Raw genomic sequence first — 22,524 nt, 5'->3', positions numbered from 1 at the left:
AGGAAGGAAAATTCTCAGTTTCTCGATGTCCTCGTCAGCAAAGTCACAATCGTCTGAATATTCCCACTCAGTTGGAAAACCTAGTTCTGATACTGGTGGGTTTGGTCTCCCAGATACAGCTCTGAGGTGGTGTAAGGCTGCTGCAAGAATAAGTGTGAATAGCTTTCCAGATAAACTGTCACCTTGAAAGGCTCCGAGTAAACTTTCAAACTCTTCCGACAGTGAGGAGTTAACACGAACTCTAAGGAGAGTATTCGATAGAAGGTATTGAACTAAACGAATGTCGTCCTCCGAACAACCAGCATCTTTCAAAACATTGATGATAGTGTCCCTTTTCACGGTATCAAAAGCTCTACTCATATCAATACCCATTTTGCTAAATGTCCATTTCTTCCTCATTACAACAGATATGAGCATTCTCTGAGCCCACACAATGTCAGAGCAGCTCCTACCTCTCTTGTAAGCACTCTGCCATGGCATGGTGTAGTTGTCAATTCTACTCTCAACCCGTTTTAAGGCAATTTGAGTGAGCATCTTCCTCGATCCGTTTAACAGTGTAAGTGGTCTAAGGCTTGTGAGGGGACCCTTAGGTTTACCGGGCTTCTGTAGAGGAGTCACAATACCTTGTCCTATCGAACTTATGTATTTGTTCCCACTAAATGACTCGTTAATTGCCTCAGCATACTTCTCAAAAGTGATTGGATGGGCGTACTTTATCAGCTCATTCTGGAGATTATCTGGACCACTGGCACGGTTTGATTTGAGTTTACTTGCAGCAAGTTTAACTTCAACTGGTGTGATCGGGTTATCAAGTGGTTTTGGATCGCAGGTAAAAGGTTGCAAGCCAGCTTCAACTCCTTCTGTTAGTTGTTTTTCGAAGAAAGATTTCGCTGTGTTTGCTTTCCCTAAATCAGTACCAATAGGGTTGTTGTTGATATCATTGACCACTATGTTACCCGACTTTCTTATTCCAGCTAAAGATCTTGAAGCTTCAAACATCTTTCTAGCATCGTCAGTGTTATTTATTTCTTCCGCTAGAGCGTCAGCCTTCATGTTATTTATTTGCACAAGTCTCTTAGAAATGCTATTCTGAATCTTTCTAACTTCTCTCCTATCTCCACTAACATCACTACCATTTGGGGCTGATTTGATCTTCAGAGTCTGATCACGCTTTTTAGCAACTAATGTCAGAATAATGGCTATTAATAGAAGCCTGACTATCATGTTGCAAAACTTTCTTTTACAGTTTTATTTTTCATTTCATTTCAATCTGTTAAAGCTCAGTCCCACAAATGATTACAATCATACATATAAGTATTATATATATATAATTATATATTATAAGTATTCTCGGTATCATTTTTCATTTGAGAACGGTAATTTATAAATTGATATCGTTTCTTTTTTGTTTGGAAAAAGGAGCCACGGTTCACTCCAACCAATTTTGGGTTTTGGTTAAAATTATTAGAATTTAGATATCATGTCAATAAAAGAGCTCGGAAAATATCAAATTATCGATAAAAACCTGACTTAAGCAACCTAATTACTGTTATTGTTGTAACCTGACGTAAGCAATATCGTAGTTATTGGAGTCCATCATATTGAAGGCAATCCCCAAATAACCGTAACTTGTGGAGTACTTTCCCATTTCAACCATCTTGAAAGTAGCGGACACAGCGTAGTTCTTAGACTTTCCGAAGGATCCTGCAGAAGAAGATAACAATTAGAGAGCGCAGCTTAAGAGCTTTACTGCAGAAGATAACAATTAGAGAGCGCAGCTTAAGAGCTTTACTGCAGAAGATTATAACAATTAGAGAGCGCAGCTTAAGAGCTTTACTGCAGAAGATTATAACAATTAGAGAGCGCAGCTTAAGAGCTTTACTGCAGAAGATTATAACAATTAGAGAGCGCAGCTTAAGAGCTTTACTGCAGAAGATTATAACAATTAGAGAGCGCAGCTTAATAGCTTTACTGCAGAAGATTATAACAAATAGAGAGCGCAGCTTAAGAGCTTTACTGCAGAAGATTATAACAATTAGAGAGCGCAGCTTAAGAGCTTTACTGCAGAAGATTATAACAATTAGAGAGCGCAGCTTAAGAGCTTTACTGCAGAAGATTATAACAATTAGAGAGCGCAGCTTAATAGCTTTACTGCAGAAGATTATAACAAATAGAGAGCGCAGCTTAAGAGCTTTACTGCAGAAGATTATAACAATTAGAGAGCGCAGCTTAAGAGCTTTACTGCAGAAGATTATAACAATTAGAGAGCGCAGCTTAAGAGCTTTACTGCAGAAGATTATAACAATTAGAGAGCGCAGCTTAAGAGCTTTACTGCAGAAGATTATAACAATTAGAGAGCGCAGCTTAAGAGCTTTACTGCAGAAGATTATAACAATTAGAGAGCGCAGCTTAAGAGCTTTACTGCAGAAGAAGATAACAATTAGAGAGCGCAGCTTAAGAGCTTTACTGCAGAAGATAACAATTAGAGAGCGCAGCTTAAGAGCTTTACTGCAGAAGATAACAATTAGAGAGCGCAGCTTAAGAGCTTTACTGCAGAAGAAGATAACAATTAGAGAGCGCAGCTTAAGAGCTTTACTGCAGAAGATAACAATTAGAGAGCGCAGCTTAAGAGCTTTACTGCAGAAGATTATAACAATTAGAGAGCGCAGCTTAAGAGCTTTACTGCAGAAGATTATAACAATTAGAGAGCGCAGCTTAAGAGCTTTACTGCAGAAGATTATAACAATTAGAGAGCGCAGCTTAAGAGCTTTACTGCAGAAGAAGATAACAATTAGAGAGCGCAGCTTAAGAGCTTTACTGCAGAAGATTATAACAATTAGAGAGCGCAGCTTAAGAGCTTTACTGCAGAAGATTATAACAATTAGAGAGCGCAGCTTAAGAGCTTTACTGCAGAAGATTATAACAATTAGAGAGCGCAGCTTAAGAGCTTTACTGCAGAAGAAGATAACAATTAGAGAGCGCAGCTTAATAGCTTTACTGCAGAAGATTATAACAATTAGAGAGCGCAGCTTAAGAGCTTTACTGCAGAAGATTATAACAATTAGAGAGCGCAGCTTAAGAGCTTTACTGCAGAAGATTATAACAATTAGAGAGCGCAGCTTAATAGCTTTACTGCAGAAGATTATAACAAATAGAGAGCGCAGCTTAAGAGCTTTACTGCAGAAGATTATAACAATTAGAGAGCGCAGCTTAAGAGCTTTACTGCAGAAGATTATAACAATTAGAGAGCGCAGCTTAAGAGCTTTACTGCAGAAGATTATAACAATTAGAGAGCGCAGCTTAATAGCTTTACTGCAGAAGATTATAACAAATAGAGAGCGCAGCTTAAGAGCTTTACTGCAGAAGATTATAACAATTAGAGAGCGCAGCTTAAGAGCTTTACTGCAGAAGATTATAACAATTAGAGAGCGCAGCTTAAGAGCTTTACTGCAGAAGATTATAACAATTAGAGAGCGCAGCTTAATTATAAATGTATTACGGTTGAGGTACTGTGGAACTACTTTCATCGGAATAGATCAGCGGGATTAGGCCTTAAGGTTAATGGATTTGGAGGCAATAAATTATACAAATCACAATGCTGGCAAGCATGACCGTGCCTTTTATATTCACAATACTATTTACCCCCTTTACTATTTACCCCCTTTACTATTATACCCCCTTTACTATTATACCCCTTTATTGTTTTTCAGGCATTAAGACTCATCGAAAGTAGTTCAGCAGGTATATTTAAGTTCAAAACATTCTAATTCAATGTCAAAGATGACAGGAATAAGAAATAGTTATGTGGAGGTTTTTTAAGAAATTTGCGCAAAATTCGCGCCAGCATGTTATACGAAATTCGGTAAAAAACCGAAAATTGCCATATTCAGGTGCCTTAAAAACCATGTTAAAATTGAGTTAGAGATGTGAAACTTTGCAGGGCGTCTAGACGGGAAGTGGGTTTCCTGGAACCCCTGTTTTACAACAGATTGTCGTGATATATACATATTCAGGGATAGACGCTTTGACAGTCAAATTTAGTCAATTGTATCCTAAATTTAAGTGTCCATAGATTCAAAAGTACAAAAGATACAGCCATTTCCGACCACAGGTCTTGAAAATAATTGTTTACACTTCAGTTTACATTGTATAAAAAAATTATTTGACGTCATAAACACCCCTTGATGACGTCATCAAGTTAACCGTTTTTAAAACTTGATTTTCGACAAAGTAATAACTTTTAAAATTGATTTAACACCATTTAAAAGCAATTTTTTTCAACATCTGAGGAAATTTTCACTTAGATAATTGTTCAAGCATTCTGAAAATCTACCGGAAAGTTTTCTTATCTTACTCCTTCATAAAGATATTTGCCTTTGAAGTTAGTGCTTTTTTGAAAAATTATTTTGTAAAAACGTCAATTTTGCGATTTAGTATTCTCTGGTGTTGGGCTATCTCTTGGGTTGTGGAGCTCAGTTCTGCTTCCTATAGGTATAAATTGTGCATTAGGCTGGTTTTAAAGTTAAAAATCAAAAAGTTGCACACGTGGGGACTCGCACAAATTGATTAAAAATTGCTAAAATCACTGAAAATTGGTGTTTTCACGATTTTTATCAACTTTGGAGTCCCGTTGTGATCCAAGTTCTATTTGAAATCTTTTGAAACTGTGCACGCTTATCAGACTATATATAAAATACCGCTATGCAAAAATTTACGGCGATTCAGTATTGGATGCGCACGCAACGTCCGCTAAAAGTTTGCACGTGCGAACGGTGAGAATTTTGCTCATTCGTGATTTCGAACAAATTCTGCACGACAGTTCAATGTCATTATATATGAATTTAATGCCAACTTGAATGATTATAATGTTTTATGTTCAGTCAGTGATAGACCGATATGCTTACTTAAACACAAGGAAATGTTTTAAAGGAAAAATTTCGAAATCGTTGAAACTTCCTCCTTATTAATGAAGACATCAGTTTATCTTTCGACTTTATAAAGTACCCTGACATTATAATCAAAAAGAGATGATATTTGACCAAAACCCATAATCATGGGTAGAGTGGACCGCTGCCAGTGTCTCTCTTTCCCAAACAAAAGGAAATGATATTAATTTGATTGACCGTTCTCAAATGCAAAATGATACCGAGAATGAAATCGGTCGCTCGCTTTTTTCATTAATTTACAATTGTAATAGATTAAGAAGAACTACCCGAAGGCAGCTGTACTCAGCAATAAAGATTCAATAAACTTCAGCTAATTCACTAACTACCAGTACCACCCTTATCCCGAAAAACTAAGTATATCGACCCGAACGCAACCCAAAGGAATTTTTACAGCATGTGATTGATTGTAAGCCGTGAATGAATGGGAAAAGCGAGCAACCGATTTCATTCTCGGTATCATTTTGCATTTGAGAACGGTCAATCAAATTAATATCATTTCCTTTTGTTTGGGAAAGAGAGACACTGGCAGCGGTCCACTCTACCCATGATTATGGGTTTTGGTCAAATAAAAATATATAAAAATGACGCACAATAAACTTGATAATATCAAACAGCATAGTACCTTGTTTTGCTTGTCCATAGATCAGTTGAGAGACACAGAAATCAGTGTCAGAATTAGCGCTAGCTTCCTGTACAATATTTCCCTCCGCATCTTCAACTCGTGATTTGCAACCGTCCGTAGAAACAGATTGGAAACCCGTGAAACAGGAGTACGTGCTTCCAACTGAGGGGTTAGTTGTTTAGCAACTGAGGGGCAGCGTTAGTTGCTTAGCAACGTGAAGCTATTGCTTCACGTGCTCAGACACTACTTCAAAGACACTAAAACTAAACTGTTTGCTGGAGTACACCTAATTTATCGACGTGATTTTCAACTTTTCCAAATCAGCTGTAAAAAATCGTTCATATTTCAAAAACTGGAGAGACTTACCAATAAAATCATTTGCAGATGCCGCTAAGGCAATGAGACTAAAAACAAGTGCAACCCACTGCATGATCATTTTATCAATATACGTGGGCAAAATAAATAAATATGCTTTGGTATTAGACTTAGAGTTAGACTTAGAGAGATAGGGGTTTAGTTAGTCCGGCTTCCCATGTGTGTAGCCTCACTGAAGAGTGTCAATTACATTCATTTTGTGTCACGTGCTGTTCTCATGACTTGTTGATCATTGAGAACGTGCTGGACGAGGTGCATTGTTGGTGCAATGTGGCTCAAGTTGATGATGTGGAGATTGATTCTGCCTGTAAAGTGCGACTTTAGAATTATAAAAGTGCGACTTTAGAATTATATAGAGCAGCTTTAAGTTTCAAACTACCGGCTGAACTCCATCACACTAAGCTTTAGAAAGTGTTATTTTTCTAACTCAGTCTCTCCACATGAGGAGTTTCAATAAACTCCATGAAAACTTGGGGGGGGGGGGGGGGGGAATATTTCAGATCAAGTGATCATTCGGAAATTCGGGAGGAAAAAAGCATTCGAATTTAAAGTTTTGGAAAAAAACGTTTAGAATTTTTGGCTCATGATAGTCGGGTGCCGCGGAAGTCGGGTGCCGCGAGTGGGATGGAGTTCACGACACTGACAGACTCTATCACGACACTGTCACGTGATAGTGTCGTGAACGTGACAGAGTCGTGATAGTGATAGTGTCGTGAAAAAGTCGTGATAGTTTCGTGACAGTTCCTTGTATCACGTTGCGACCCCCACGGTCGTTTCACTATGGTCACTTTATCGTCCTGACGATACAGGGGGAGCCGCACACTTCGTGCGCGGCGGGTCATACAACGTATGACAAACAGTTCCGTGATAGTGTCGTGATAGTTTCTATTTAGTTATAGTTTATATTAATGTGTATATCAATATTTCACCTAGCCATGAGTCTACGCGTCGGCGTACTGCGTGACGCGCAACTGCAAGCGAGAAGGCTATGGATAGAGCAACATAAATATAGTGTACATTAACATAGTTACAGTCTTACACAAAGGATCATTTGATTTATTGTTCTGTTCTTTTGTTATTGGAGCGACTGAAACTATTCATAAATTAAAGCTTAAGCTTTGGTATGTTTAGAGGTAGGGGTAAGTCCGGCTTCCATGTGAAGAGTGTCAATAACATTCATTTTGTGTCACGAGCAAGTCTGAATGATGAGCATCTCCCTCTTTTCACTTATTTCTGCCCATTTTGCCCGCTCAATACATCCTTCTCCCCTCCCCCTCTGTTAGGGGTGAGGGGTCGTTCACATATTACGTAATCAATATTTTAGCAATTTTTGGCATGAGTGGGTCAAGAAGTCGAAACTTGGTTTTTCTCATAGTTTCAAAGTTAATTGGGACAGTTACTTCCTATTTAACCACTAAGACATGTTCAAATACCCGGGAACACAAATCCCCTACATAGGGTCAAATTTAATTGACAAGGGTCAAATTTAATTGACGATATCAATTATTCGCAGCTCGGCGAGGCAAAGTAGCGCATTTCGTTCGCCGATTTAACATCTCACCGATCTATTGTCCAAAAGCATTATTGGATGCGCGGCCCAGTAACGCATCGCGCTACAAGGGTCAAATTTGTAGCGCGATGCGATTACTGGGCCGTGTAAGTCGGCGAGATGCGAAGGATTGACATCGTGAATCAGGGGTCCTGGGTCAAATCCCCTATGAATAGTTGCGCATTGTTCCTCATTCCTGGGCGTGGCCTGAGTGGGTCAAGAGGTCGAAACTCAGTTTTTCTGATGGTTTGGGACAGGTACTAACTTAATTAAACCATCTAAACACGTTCCTAATACCCGGGAACATAAATCCCCTACAGGGGTAAAGATTCTCAGTCTTGATTTGACCTGGATTCAGTGGCGTAACTAGTAACGAAGGACCCCGCTGTGCGGAGGGGGGGGGGGGGGGGGGGGCAATTTTAGGAGGGCGCCAAATTGTCGTTTGAATGTGGGACAATATCGATTATGTTCATAAATATTCGGCGGAATGACAGGCTGAGCGCCGCCCAGTAAGAAAAACTTAACTACGGTGACTAGCAAAACTGCGCGTTTTGCTCTAGAATGTAGAAACACACTTTTTTTAGAGATTTTACCGGCGTATCCTCTAAAATCATCTAATTTGTTCAATTTTAGTTGACATACGTTGCATGCCACTTTTCGCGCGCGAAGCGCGCGCCGCCGAAGAATACATGGTCAAAATCTCTGATATTTGCAGTAGATGAATCCATAAATTTGGAACATGGGTACATCGCAGTATTGGCCGTATTTGAGTGCTCGGAAGGCTCAGTTCGGTTTTCTAAGATGGATATAGCCGTAAGCTATGCCTAGGAGCCATCAAAAGTCGCATAAAATTACCCATGGAATGACCAGAAATGAACGAAAATGAACATTCTTCTCAAAGTGCTCCGAATGGTTTAAAATGGGTCGGAAAGTGTTAACATTGGTCCTAGGACCACTCAAACCAAGTTTGGGAATCACTGCATGTCTAGAACCGATGTTACCTATGTTCCAAAATGTTCCAATTTTGGGACAATAATCCTCCTGAGAATCCAGATTTTTGGAACATGGACACATCGAAGTATTGGCTGTATTTAAGTGCTGGGAAGCCTCAATTCGGTTTTCTAAGATGGATATAGGTAAAAACTAGGCCTAAGAGCCATCAAAACTCAAATAACATTACCCAGGTTCATGGAATGAACGAAAATGAACAAAAATGAATATTGTCCTAAAAATGCTCAGAACGGTTTAAAATTGGTCGGAAAGTGTTTATATTGGTCCTGGGACCACTCAAACCAAGTTTGGGAATCACTGCATGTCTAGAACCGATGTTACCTATGTTCCAAAATGTTCCAATTTTGGGACAATAATCCTCCTGAGAATCCAGATTTTTGGAACATGGGCACATCGAAGTATTGGCTGTATTTAAGTGCTGGGAAGCCTCAATTCGGTTTCTAAGATGGATATAGGTAAAGACTAGGCCTAAGAGCCATCAAAACTCAAATAACATTACCCAGGTTCATGGAATGAACGAAAATGAACAAAAATGAATATTGTCCTAAAAATGCTCAGAACGGTTTAAAATTGGTCGGAAAGTGTTTATATTGGTCCTATGACCACTCAAACCAAGTTTGGGAATCACTGCATGTCTAGAACCGATGTGACCTATGTTCCAAAATGTTCCAATTTTGGGACAATAATCCTCCTGAGAATCCAGATTTTTGGAACATGGGCACATCGAAGTATTGGCTGTATTTAAGTGCTGGGAAGCCTCAATTCGGTTTTCTAAGATGGATATAGGTAAAAACTAGGCCTAAGAGCCATCAAAACTCAAATAACATTACCCAGGTTCATGGAATGAACGAAAATGAACAAAAATTAATATTGTCCTAAAAATGCTCAGAACGGTTTAAAATTGGTCGGAAAGTGTTTATATTGGTCCTGGGACCACTCAAACCAAGTTTGGGAATCACTGCATGTCTAGAACCGATGTTACCTATGTTCCAAAATGTTCCAATTTTGGGACAATAATCCTCCTGAGAATCCAGATTTTTGGAACATGGGCACATCGAAGTATTGGCTGTATTTAAGTGCTGGGAAGCCTCAATTCGGTTTTCTAAGATGGATATAGGTAAAAACTAAGCCTAAGAGGCATCAAAACTCAAATAACATTACCCAGGTTCATGGAATGAACGAAAATGAACAAAAAATGAATATTGTCCTAAAAATGCTCAGAACGGTTTAAAATTGGTCGGAAAGTGTTTATATTGGTCCTGGGACCACTCAAACCAAGTTTGGGAATCACTGCATGTCTAGAACCGATGTTACCTATGTTCCAAAATGTTCCAATTTTGGGACAATAATCCTCCTGAGAATCCAGATTTTTGGAACGTGGGCACATCGAAGTATTGGCTGTATTTAAGTGCTGGGAAGCCTCAATTCGAATTTTCTAAGATGGATATAGGTAAAAACTAGGCCTAAGAGCCATCAAAACTCAAATAACATTACCCAGGTTCATGTAATGAACGAAAATGAACAAAAATGAATATTGTCCTAAAAATGCTCAGAACGGTTTAAAATTGGTCGGAAAGTGTTTATATTGGTCCTAGGACCACTCAAACCAAGTTTGGGAATCACTGCATGTCTAGAACCGATGTTACCTATGTTCCAAAATGTTCCAATTTTGGGACAATAATCCTCCTGAGAATCCTGATTTTTGGAACATGGGCACATCGAAGTATTGGCTGTATTTAAGTGCTGGGAAGCATTTATATCAAAATATTGGAGGATTATTAAAACAAAAATATTTGCCCAATAAATAATTTCTGTTTAATTGTACACAATTCTGAATGCAACTTTAAGACCCTGTTGGACGAAAATATTGACTCTTTGCCACCATTTGTTAACCATTCTGAGTGCTTTAAGGAAAATTTTCATGTTCGTTCTTCATTCCATAAACTTGGGTAATATTATTCGACTTTTGATGGCTCCTCTATAAGGCCTAGTTTTTTTATATCCATCTTAGAAAACCGAATTGAGGCTTCCCAGCACTTCGATGTCCCCATGTTCCAAAAATCTGGATGCTCAGGAGGATTATTGTGACAACATTGGTAACATCGGGTCTAGACATGAAGTGATTCCCAAACTTTCCGACCAATTTTAAACCGTTCTGAGCATTTTTAGGACAATATTCATTTTTTGTTCATTTTCGTTCATTCCATGAACCTGGGTAATGTTATTTGAGTTTTGATGCCTCTTAGGCTTAGTTTTTACCTATATCCATCTTAGAAAACCGAATTGAGGCTTCCCAGCACTTAAATACAGCCAATACTTCGATGTGCCCATGTTCCAAAAATCTGGATTCTCAGGAGGATTATTGTCCCAAAATTGGAACATTTTGGAACATTGGTAACATGCAGTGATTCCCAAACTTGGTTTGAGTGGTCCTAGGACCAATATAAACACTTTCCGACCAATTTTAAACCGTTCTGAGCATTTTTAGGACAATATTCATTTTTGTTCATTTTCGTTCATTACATGAACCTGGGTAATGTTATTTGAGTTTTGATGGCTCTTAGGCCTAGTTTTTACCTATATCCATCCTAGAAAACCGAATTGAGGCTTCCCAGCACTTAAATACAGCCAATACTTCGATGTGCCCATGTTCCAAAAATCTGGATTCTCAGGAGGATTATTGTCCCAAAATTGGAACATTTTGGAACATAGGTCACATCGGTTCTAGACATGCAGTGATTCCCAAACTTGGTTTGAGTGGTCATAGGACCAATATAAACACTTTCCGACCAATTTTAAACCGTTCTGAGCATTTTTAGGACAATATTCATTTTTGTTCATTTTCGTTCATTACATGAACCTGGGTAATGTTATTTGAGTTTTGATGGCTCTTAGGCCTAGTTTTTACCTATTTCCATCTTAGAAAACCGATTTGAGGCTTCCCAGCACTTAAATACAGCCAATACTTCGATGTGCCCATGTTCCAAAAATCTGGATTCTCAGGAGGATTATTGTCCCAAAATTGGAACATTTTGGAACATAGGTCACATCGGTTCTAGACATGCAGTGATTCCCAAACTTGGTTTGAGTGGTCATAGGACCAATATAAACACTTTCCGACCAATTTTAAACCGTTCTGAGCATTTTTAGGACAATATTCATTTTTGTTCATTTTCGTTCATTCCATGAACCTGGGTAATGTTATTTGAGTTTTGATGGCTCTTAGGCCTAGTTTTTACCTATATCCATCTTAGAAACCGAATTGAGGCTTCCCAGCACTTAAATACAGCCAATACTTCGATGTGCCCATGTTCCAAAAATCTGGATTCTCAGAAGGATTATTGTCCCAAAATTGGAACATTTTGGAACATAGGTAACATCGGTTCTAGACATGCAGTGATTCCCAAACTTGCTTTGGGTGGTCCTAGGACCAATATAAACACTTTCCGACCAATTTTAAACCGTTCTGAGCATTTTTAGGACAATATTAATTTTTGTTCATTTTCGTTCATTACATGAACCTGGGTAATGTTATTTGAGTTTTGATGGCTCTTAGGCCTAGTCTTTACCTATATCCATCTTAGAAACCGAATTGAGGCTTCCCAGCACTTAAATACAGCCAATACTTCGATGTGCCCATGTTCCAAAAATCTGGATTCTCAGGAGGATTATTGTCCCAAAATTGGAACATTTTGGAACATAGGTCACATCGGTTCTAGACATACAGTGATTCCCAAACTTGGTTTGAGTGGTCATAGGACCAATATAAACACTTTCCGACCAATTTTAAACCGTTTTGAGCATTTTTAGGACAATATTAATTTTTGTTCATTTTCGTTCATTCCATGAACCTGGGTAATGTTATTTGAGTTTTGATGGCTCTTAGGCCTAGTCTTTACCTATATCCATCTTAGAAAACCGAATTGAGGCTTCCCAGCACTTAAATACAGCCAATACTTCGATGTGTCCATGTTCCAAAAATCTGGATTCTCAGGAGGATTATTGTCCCAAAATTGGAACATTTTGGAACATAGGTAACATCGGTTCTAGACATGCAGTGATTCCCAAACTTGGTTTGAGTGGTCATAGGACCAATATAAACACTTTCCGACCAATTTTAAACCGTTCTGAGCATTTTTAGGACAATATTAATTTTTGTTCATTTTCGTTCATTCCATGAACCTGGGTAATGTTATTTGAGTTTTGATGGCTCTTAGGCCTAGTTTTTACCTATATCCATCATTTACAATTATTTTTGGCACTATTTAGAGCTTATTAGGGCAAATAAATGCATGGGACACTTTTGGGACAATTTTGGGACATGTTCCAAAAATGTTCCAAAAATGTTCCAAAAATCTGGATTCATCAACTCGATATTTGGATACGAAACATGTATCAAAATTTTAGGGAGGGGCGCTTTTTCAGCGGGCGCCAGCAGGCAACGTTGAGCTACTGCCTGGATTCCAGTAATTTTGGGATGGGCGTGGTCCCTGTGAGTGGCATGAGCGGGTCGAGAGGTCGAAACAGTGGCGTAACAAAGGGCCCCGCCGTGCGGGGGGCGTCAAATCGTCGTTTGAATGTGGGAAAATTTCAAAAACTTAACTCAAGTACTAGCAAAACTGCGCGTTTTGCTCTAGATATACACTTTTTTAAAGATTTTACCGGCGTATTCTCTAAAATCACCTAATTTGTTCAATTTTAGGGAGGGCACCAAAAGGGGAGGGGGCGCCAACAGGCAACGTTACGCCACTGGGTCAATACTCGGTTTTTTGTGATTGTTAGGGACAAGTACTTCCTATTTAACCCCAAAACATGTCCCCTACAGAAATCAAGGAGACTGCTTTCCTTGTATAAATGATTTTGACCATGTACTCTGGAATTTGTTTGTTTCAGTTACTTGCAGTTTGAGATTAACCCATATATATTTTAACCCATATATATTTTAGGACTAGGTGTTTGTCTCACTGTGTAGTGTGTGTCATTTTAAATTAAAATAGCTTTGAAATATATTTTTTCTGTTTAAGATTTGAGTAGAGTTCATTGGTGCAGGCCACTCGAATGATTGACGAGACCTAATCAAGTACCTAAATTTAACGATATCCTCAAATTGAAAAGAACATGTCCAGACTACACTGTCCACATAGACTATTACAACCAACGACCTACCCAGTTGAAATTTGGTGGCAAGTTTGAGATTGTCGTGAATTCTACAAATTCGTCACAGAAACGCGCGTGCTCGGACTCAGGCATTTCAAAAAAAGCGCCAAACACCGATTAGGACGTAAATTTTGCAAAATCCTGCTAGTCGAAAAAGAGGCAACGTCCGCAGTGTACGTTGGCAAAACAAAGTACATTCAACGGTCATTACATGCCACTTCTTGAGATACATGATGGGGAATAAACAAAGTAAATTATAACTTTATAGTTTACTGCAGTATGAAGTAGAGCTGAAAGAAAAATGCGGTATCAAATAGGACACCAAGTAGAGCTGTTCTCTTACATGAACTCCAGAATCAAGTTAACTTGTATTGTTTTGTCTGGGACTAATATCGCAATGACAAGAGACACTTATCAAGCCAAGAACAAAATACATATCAATCACACGATTTCGCTAATTTGTTTTCTCACCACATCTCTTCTACTTGACTGTTTCGAGACTCGTAGTAGTGCGTTTTATGTTACAAAACTTTTATAAATTTCATGTAACATTCAATATTTATAACAAATAACAATAATATATTATGTAAGATACAATTTACAAAAACAATGCGTGTAATATGTCATTATATGTGATAACTTCGTCAGTTTGAAGATCATTCCCAAACTTAAGTTTAAAGCATTTAACTGTTGTTCTATTACTTGAGAAAGATCTAATTCTCAGAGTTACAGTATTCTATCTACTACAGGAGTATCTCCCTACTAAAATAGATACTTCAAAAAGATGTACACGCTAAATTAGGCCTGCCCAAAATACAAAATATGTAATTTGAAAACGATAAAAATTGTCTGAAAAAGAAGCTATCTTGAGTGTCCTGGTTGGAGTTTGGTTACTGAGTAACAAGTAACCATGGTAACTAATGCTCTGCTTGAAGGTGAGACCGGTAGTAAGATATCTCTTCGTCTGGGAGCTGGCTCTTGTCTAAGTCGTCGAAGTAAGCGTGGTTTATAGCTCGTTTAGCGCTAATCCTATTAGCTGGCTGGTACTCCAACATTGCCTGAACATTTGTTACTTACAATAACTAACAATGAACATTGCCTGAACATTTGTTACTTACAATAACTAACAATGAACATTGCCTGAACATTTGTTACTTACAATAACTTACAGTCAACATAACATGAACTTTAGTTACTTACAATAACTAACAATGAACATTGCCTGAACATCTGTTACTTACAATAACTAACAATGAACATTGCCTGAACATTTGTTACTTACAATAACTTACAGTCAACATAACATGAACTTTAGTTACTTACAAGAACTAACAATGAACATACCTCGAGAAGGTCCAGTCCTTGTTCGTCCAGACGTGGACAGGCGTTCTTCAGGGCGGAAATGGGCCAGCTCGGGAACGTAGGTTTGTAGTCGGGCAGTTCAGTGACTCCTGGCCAGGTCAACTCGTTAGGAGTTCCCTTAGTTCTGGGGGAGAATATTACAGTTGGTTATAAATTACAGTAACCTAGTAACCAGGTAGTAACCTAGTAACCAGCTAGTAAGCTAGAAATTACAGCAGGTTATAAATATAAAATAAATACGTTTATATTAATATTTGATCTACATCAAGCAAACAGTCTAACTAATAAATAAGCAAACAGTCACCTGAAAATTCTGAAGAGTTGGTCGATTTCAGAGTCTCCGTGGAAAAGAGGCCGTTTGTTGGCCATCTCTCCGAATATACATCCCACACTCCACATATCGACCGGACAGCTGTACCTCAACTGTCCTAACAATATCTCCGGGGATCTGTACCACAACGTAACTACCTGAGAAACACAATGTCACTACTTACTACCTGTCACTACCTGAGAAACACAATGTCATTACTCACTACCTGTCACTACCTGAGAAACACAATGTCATTACTCACTATCTGAAATAACCTTCTTACAACTTACCAGCTAGTAACCAAGTAACCAGCTAGTAACCAAGTGACCAGCTAGTAACCAAGAAATCAGCTAGTAACCAAGTAACCAGCTAGTAACCAAGTGACCAGCTTGTAACCAAGTAACCAGTTAGTAACCAGCTAGTAACCAAGAAATCAGCTAGTAACTTAGTAACCAGCTAGTAACCAAGTAACCAGCTAGTAACCAAGTAACCAGCTAGTAACCAAGTAACCAGCTAGTAACCAAGTAACCAGCTAATAACCTAGTAACCAAGTAACCAGCTAGTAACCAAGTAACCAAGTGACCAGATACTAATACTACTATAAATACCTCGTGGGTGTAGGCTCTAACTGGAACACCAAACGCCCTAGCCAAACCGAAATCAGCAACTTTGAGGATTCCTTTCTTGTCTATGAGCAGGTTGTGAGGTTTGAGATCTCTGTGTAGCACTCTGTGACTGTGACAGTACTTGATAGCCAGTAGTATCTGATACGTGTAACTCTGAAATGTGTTAAAGTCAGTATTTGATTATGTGTTACACGTGCTACAGGTGACTGGTGAGGTGTACTTCCCCCCGCCCCCCCCCCCCCCCTGTTTGTTCCCCCCCTCTCCTGTTTGTTCGTTTTGAGAGTTTTTCTGCGATTGAGGCTGATTTACTAATCGCTGTCACGTAAAATCTGGATACAAATAAATATTTAGCTTGTATTTAGGAAGTCAAATATAACCTCAATTTCTCTAAAACTGCAAGTAATTTATAATTGCTAAGAGCATTCGAATGTTTGTGTAGAATAAAATTGGGATCATAGGACGAATTCACAAAACATGCCTGCAACAAACGGGAAACTATCAGGATTTAGAAATTCCACTGCATTTTCTAACTAAGACTAAAATATAGTGTCATAGTATACAGTACAGTACCCCCTCCGCCGCCCCGGCCCCAGTATAGATGTTGATACTGAAAGACAAACCTTGAGAAGCTTAGCGTCCCCCCCCCCCAGTTTCGATGTTGATACTGAAAGACAAACCTTGAGAAGTTTAGCGTCCATCTGTTGGTCACGTGGGATGGTGTCTATATACTTCTTGAGATCCATGGTCAGGAACTCGAACACGAGGTACAGCACATTGTTCTCGTTCACTACCTCCAGTAACCTGCACAGTAACCAGGTAGTAACCAGGTAGTAACCTAGTAACCAGCTAGTAACCTAGTAACCAGAACACGAGGTACAGCACATTGTTCTCGTTCACTACCTCCAGTAACCTGCACAGTAACCAGGTAGTAACCAGCTAGTAACCTAGTAACCAGCTAGTAACCTAGTAACCAGAACACGAGGTACAGCACATTGTTCTCGTTCACTACCTCCAGTAACCTGCACAGTAACCAGGTAGTAACCAGCTAGTAACCTAGTAACCAGCTAGTAACCTAGTAACCAGAACACGAGGTACAGCACATTGTTCTCGTTCACTACCTCCAGTAACCTGCACAGTAACCAGGTAGTAACCAGCTAGTAACCTAGTAACCAGCTAGTAACCTAGTAACCAGAACACGAGGTACAGCACATTGTTCTCGTTCACTACCTCCAGTAACCTGCGCAGTAACCAGGTAGTAACCAGCTAGTAACCTAGTAACCAGCTAGTAACCTAGTAACCAGAACACGAGGTACAGCACATTGTTCTCGTTCACTACCTCCAGTAACCTGCACAGTAACCAGGTAGTAACCAGCTAGTAACCTAGTAACCAGCTAGTAACCTAGTAACCAGAACACGAGGTACAGCACATTGTTCTCGTTCACTACCTCTAGTAACCTGCACAGATATACTCCTCATTTTCCACCGGGCTAGACCTCCTTAGCTCCCTTAACTAGTGGCACTTAGAATTATAGTAATAGTAATTGTACTATGTTTACAGTCTAACAGGTACCCCTCCTCATTTAACCCTCAATTAAGTTTCCCATCATTCGGCTGAGTCGACCGAGGAGATCGCATAGTTCCAATTGATCCTTAGCTCTTACTCCCTAGACTGAACCTTCTGCGCAGAAGGCGGATGCTCTAATTACCACATAGCCTAGTGATGATACAATGTAATGACAATCAAATTTACTCCAGTAGCAGAGACCTTGGGAAGTATAAAAGACACTGAACTACACTACTAGAGTACAGTAAAAGACAGCAGTAGTAAGTTAGTTAGTAGTACCCGACAATGTTGCAGTGTTTGAGTTCCTTTAACATTGAGATCTCTCGTATAGCTGTAGAAGGAACACCTTCATCATCAGCTTGTAACCTAGGAAACAATATGTTTCAGTGAAACGGATATTAAAATTAATGTTCTTACAATTCATAGACCTGGCTAAAACGACACAATAAAGCAATAAATATATAATACATCTGCAATCTGCATTTCACTGTAGTAGCAGAGTGTAGTAACTACAACCTGCTACTCTAGTATTCGGTATAAAGACAAGGTTAGTGTCTAAATACAGCTGATCACTAATCGTTACCTGATTTTCTTAAGAGCGACAGTAGTCCCTGTTGGTTTATTACCTGATTTTCTTAAGAGCGACAGTAGTCCCTGTTGGTTTATTACCTGATTTTCTTAAGAGCGACAGTAGTCCCTGTTGGTTTATTACCTGATTTTCTTAAGAGCGACAGTAGTCCCTGTTGGTTTATTACCTGATTTTCTTAAGAGCGACAGTAGTCCCTGTTGGTTTATTACCTGATTTTCTTAAGAGCGACAGTAGTCCCTGTTGGTTTATTACCTGATTTTCTTAAGAGCGACAGTAGTCCCTGTTGGTTTATTACCTGATTTTCTTAAGAGCGACAGTAGTCCCTGTTGGTTTATTACCTGATTTTCTTAAGAGCGACAGTAGTCCCTGTTGGTTTATTACCTGATTTTCTTAAGAGCGACAGTAGTCCCTGTTGGTTTATGTTCTCCTTTATAAACTACGCCGTATGTACCCTCACCCACTTTCTCTATCTTACGGTAACTTTCCATACCTACTAAATAATAATCATTCATAGTAAGAATTATACACAACTGTTTTAGTTCACTCAAGAAATACAATATAAATCAATTGAATGATGGTTGATGGATGTTTTATGATTGAGTCAAAAGATATAAAAAAATTAGTCCAAAGCTGAATGAAATTTGTGGATTTTTGCAATGATGTACAATCAAAATTAAGGCAAACAATTAATAATCACACGTCACAGAACAACAATCTCAATGAAATGATATCAAAAAAGCATTAGAAACACCCGAACAAAATAACTGTTTGGGTTCTCTACAAAAAGCTGAAGATAAAACCTTTGTTTGCACAGGTATTTGAACACTTAGGACTGGAAGCCGAAAAAGCTCACAAAATAAAGTTAACTTTTTTGAACATTGGATAAAAAAATCAACATCAAAAGATTGCCCGCTTATGGGGTCTGCATGAGCTTGAGCGGAGTAACCTGATTCTACAGTTTCAAGAGTGCGCCTATCTAAAACTTTTACCACTCCATTGACAGACTGGAGAATGAGGCTTCCTCCCTCTCTGCTCACTTCAACACTAAATATGTCTCTGAATCTAGTATCAACTACTGACACTATCTCTGAGAATTTCCGTTTGTCTAGTAAATTTAGCTTTCCATCCTTACCTGCTAAAACACAGGAAAATTCGTCCCTCTCAACAAAGCAAGAAGATTTTGATGAGTGTTTAACAAAACTGGAACAAGGAGACGGTATTTCATGGGACACTAAAGCTGGCCCCTCTTTTCGCACGTCCCATATTTTCATGTTACGTCCAGAAGTGAGCAACAAGTCAGGTCCATGCTCACTACTCCTTAAGCAACACAACGAGGAGGATGAGCAGGTTTCGTATGAGATTTGTCCTAAAAACACATTGACCACTCTGATAGAGCGTTTATTGATGAATGAGACTGTGGATTGACATGACCTGCTCCATGAGAAGTCATCGACTTTGAAACTTTTAGTTAGATTAAAGTCAGAGAAATTGGGCTCTGTAATTTGAGTATAACAGGGATTATAATTAACTTGGAATGAATTTCTTTTAAGTAATCCGACAAAATGTTCTGACACATTGAAAGATGATTTAGATGCTTGTGAAAACGTATGATCCAACTCTGTAACACTACCTTTAGTGTATTGAAGTACTTTAGACCAAAGCTCCTCGACAATGAGTGAGTTATCTGGTTTTGTGGACACTCTGTGTAATTCTTTAAACCAATATCGGAATTTTCCTTGACGATCGAACTTTACATCTTCTAGCTGAATAGCTTTAATTGATGAACCGAGAATGGGCATTTCACTACAGATAAGCTCAATCTCATTGACTGTATCATTAATTTTCTTTACTTTCTTTTCTTTGAGTTGATGTAAAAACCACAATTGCAAGGTAGACCATTGTACAGGGAACTGTTCGATTGATTCCATTGATATTTTCCTAGACGAAGGTATCAACCACACCGAACTAATCAAGGAATTATTAATTATCAAGGAATCTAGTTTAGGAACAAATTTAGTCACAATTCTGTTAAAGAGTACCACCGGCTGTCTAAGGAGCTGGGGTAATTTGTAATAAAAAAGTAAAGTAAAGTAAAGTAAAGTAAAATGTATGACATCACATCATCATACATGTCTACAAAATATCATCGCACTATGTGAACAAATATATAATGCATATTTCCCCACAAACATTAAAAGGACAATGTAGATAATAAGAATCATAGTACAGTGCACTACAAGTGTACTAAAGGCTAACATTAGAATATCAAGAATAAAATAATTCTGCTTTACAAGGGCCAGGGCCTGATGGCACTTCAAGATCAATGCCTGATGGCGCTTTACTAGTATGGTGGGTCTCGAACCCCCTATCTTCGAATTATGAGTCACTTCAAGCAACGACTAGGATTTATCCCCTTTTACCTCATTCCATCACATAAATCATGACTGTTGACATGGTTCTTTGTATAACACCTACATTACTCAAGGTATAAAAGAAGTTAAAAACCAGTGATAACACAACTGATGGCTGCCAGACTTTGGGTAAGGAGTGATGACCACCATATACGTTTGGAACGAACAGATCAAAGCATGTATCGCTAAGGCAAATCGTATGATTTGTTGGATTGTAAGGAATTTAGTTATTAGAGAAAAGGTTGTTATGATTGCTATATAGAAAGCTTTAATAAGACCTCATCTTGAGTATTGTTTCCAATTGTAGAATCCACCTGCGGCTCATGGAAGTTGGGGACTGTTTTGGAGCTGGAGAGCGTCAAGAGGCGGTTTACCCGTCTGATTGATGAGGTGGGTACTCTTTTCTACAGCCGTAGATTGGAAATCCTCAATTTGACAACGCTGGCAGAGCGGCGAATACGTGGGGACCTCATAGAAGCTTTTAAAGTAACAATTAGATTAACTGATTATGGATCGGGGATGTTTAGAACTGGCAGATCCGGTCTTAATCTTGTTTCAAGCAATAGATGTAGTAGAAGTTTAACTAAAATAAAGTATATCCAGAAGTCTTTTCTCCCGGAGCGAGTTATTCCATATTGGAACAAACTCCCTCTGGACGTCAAGAACACTGTGACAGTTTTAGGTTTTAAAATTAAATTGGAAGGATTTTCTCAAAAAAATAGTCTTTTCTCAAAAGTATTACAAATGACTGCTTTTATTGGAATATTTCTAATAAAGTTTTAGTAAGAATGTGAAAACTGGCCACGGGCCTAAATATTACATATCAATCAATTACAATTCATTAATATTACCAATATTAAAAACTATCGAAAATATTCAAGAAAGTATTCTCTAGCCAAAGGGCTCAATATTTAAATCTAAATCTTCAATATTGTCTGGTTTATATCGCAACTTGGGCCCTCTGTCCCCCCTTATCGAAATAACCGTTGTCTTTAATACCTCAAAGCGCAAGCGCTTTCTAAGAATTGAGGGAGCCAGTTATGTCAGTAATAAAGAAAAACATAATATAACAATTATCTTCGGTTCCATCCTTGTGTTATGTGGTAAAGAAGCGTTTATAAATCTTTATTCCACTGGGAAGTTCAACACCCAACCAATCAGACTGTCTTTGTTATCACTGTACAAATAAAGTAATGCGTCATCAGGAATTTAAAGCACACCGGAAGTTATTAAACCACCTCATTAATTGTGCAAAACATAAGTATCACGGGGGAAAGATTGCTGAATGTATTGGTGACAGCAAGAAAACTTGGCAGATAATTAACGAATTACGTGGTAAGAAGAGACGTCAGACGAAACCTAACTTTATTATTGATAATGAGCGTGTAACCAATCGTCGTGTAATTGCAAATGAGTTCAACAAGTACTTTGCTTCCATTGCATCTAATCTTAATGAAGTGTATTCTCATGACTATTTAAGAATAAATGATTTACCAACATTTACTGACTACCTCCCGAAATCCATCACATCCAGTATTTATCTTAAAGACTGTGACAGTGCTGAAATGATAGAGACCATAAACGAATTAAAAAATGGTAAATCAAGCGACATACCTATTCATGTAATTAAGAAGTCGTGTCAAGTAATTGCACCGTATTTAGTGAAGTATTTCAATAGATGCATACAAGAAGGCCTATTTCCTGAAGAACTTAAGACAGGGAGAATTAGTCCGATTTACAAAAAGGAAGATGAACAGCTTTTAGGAAATTATAGACCCGTATCGACACTACCTGTTTTTGGGAAAATACTAGAAAAACTGATATATGCTAGGTTGTATAGTTTCTGAACCTCTAAGGGAATAATTCATGAAAACCAATTTGGTTTCAGAAAAGGGCATTCCACTAGTCATGCACTTAATTATTCTGTAGAACATATTGAATCGTTAACTAGCAAAAAGCAGCACGTACTAGGTGTCTTCGTAGATCTTTCTAAAGCCTTTGA

General features: G+C 38.5%; 2 protein-coding genes across 3 annotated transcripts in view; both read right to left on the bottom strand.

Annotated features, from left to right (window-relative positions):
* LOC134816918 (transcription activator BRG1-like) overlaps window positions 1-22,524 on the bottom strand; it is a 762,051-nt gene that overhangs the window by 569,176 nt on the left and 170,351 nt on the right. The window lies entirely within an intron of this gene.
* LOC134816028 (cyclin-dependent kinase 1-like) lies at window positions 14,191-18,621 on the bottom strand. 2 transcript variants are annotated; one of them, XM_063824705.1, is made up of 7 exons: window positions 18,493-18,621; window positions 17,802-17,888; window positions 16,636-16,759; window positions 15,941-16,111; window positions 15,327-15,490; window positions 15,005-15,146; window positions 14,191-14,718 (listed from the first exon to the last, which is right to left on the bottom strand). In XM_063824705.1, the coding sequence occupies exons 1-7, from the start codon at window positions 18,597-18,599 to the stop codon at window positions 14,578-14,580; spliced, it is 936 nt and encodes a 311-aa protein (XP_063680775.1). In that variant the 5' UTR covers window positions 18,600-18,621; the 3' UTR covers window positions 14,191-14,577. The 2 variants fall into 2 exon arrangements, with proteins under 2 accessions (XP_063680775.1, XP_063680786.1); XM_063824716.1 differs by lacking the exon at window positions 18,493-18,621 and adding an exon at window positions 18,106-18,139.

This window comes from Bolinopsis microptera, chromosome 1, assembly GCF_026151205.1.
Source record: "Bolinopsis microptera isolate Bmic1 chromosome 1, MBARI_Bmic_1.0, whole genome shotgun sequence".
NCBI lineage: Eukaryota > Metazoa > Ctenophora > Tentaculata > Lobata > Bolinopsidae > Bolinopsis > Bolinopsis microptera.
Note: the sequence above shows the minus strand (reverse complement) of the source record. Positions and strands in the feature narration are given on the sequence as shown.

What these genes read in the sequence shown, in the direction of transcription:
- LOC134816028 (XM_063824705.1), bottom strand. Translation starts at nt 18,599, where the DNA reads ATGGAAAGTTACCGTAAGATAGAGAAAGTGGGTGAGGGTACATACGGC. An exon ending in AAACACTGCAACATTGTCGG is followed by an intron (nt 16,760 to 17,801) that starts GTACTACTAACT and finishes GTTACTGTGCAG; the next exon opens with GTTACTGGAGGTAGTGAACG. An exon ending in TGGACGCTAAACTTCTCAAG is followed by an intron (nt 16,112 to 16,635) that starts GTTTGTCTTTCA and finishes AACACATTTCAG; the next exon opens with AGTTACACGTATCAGATACT.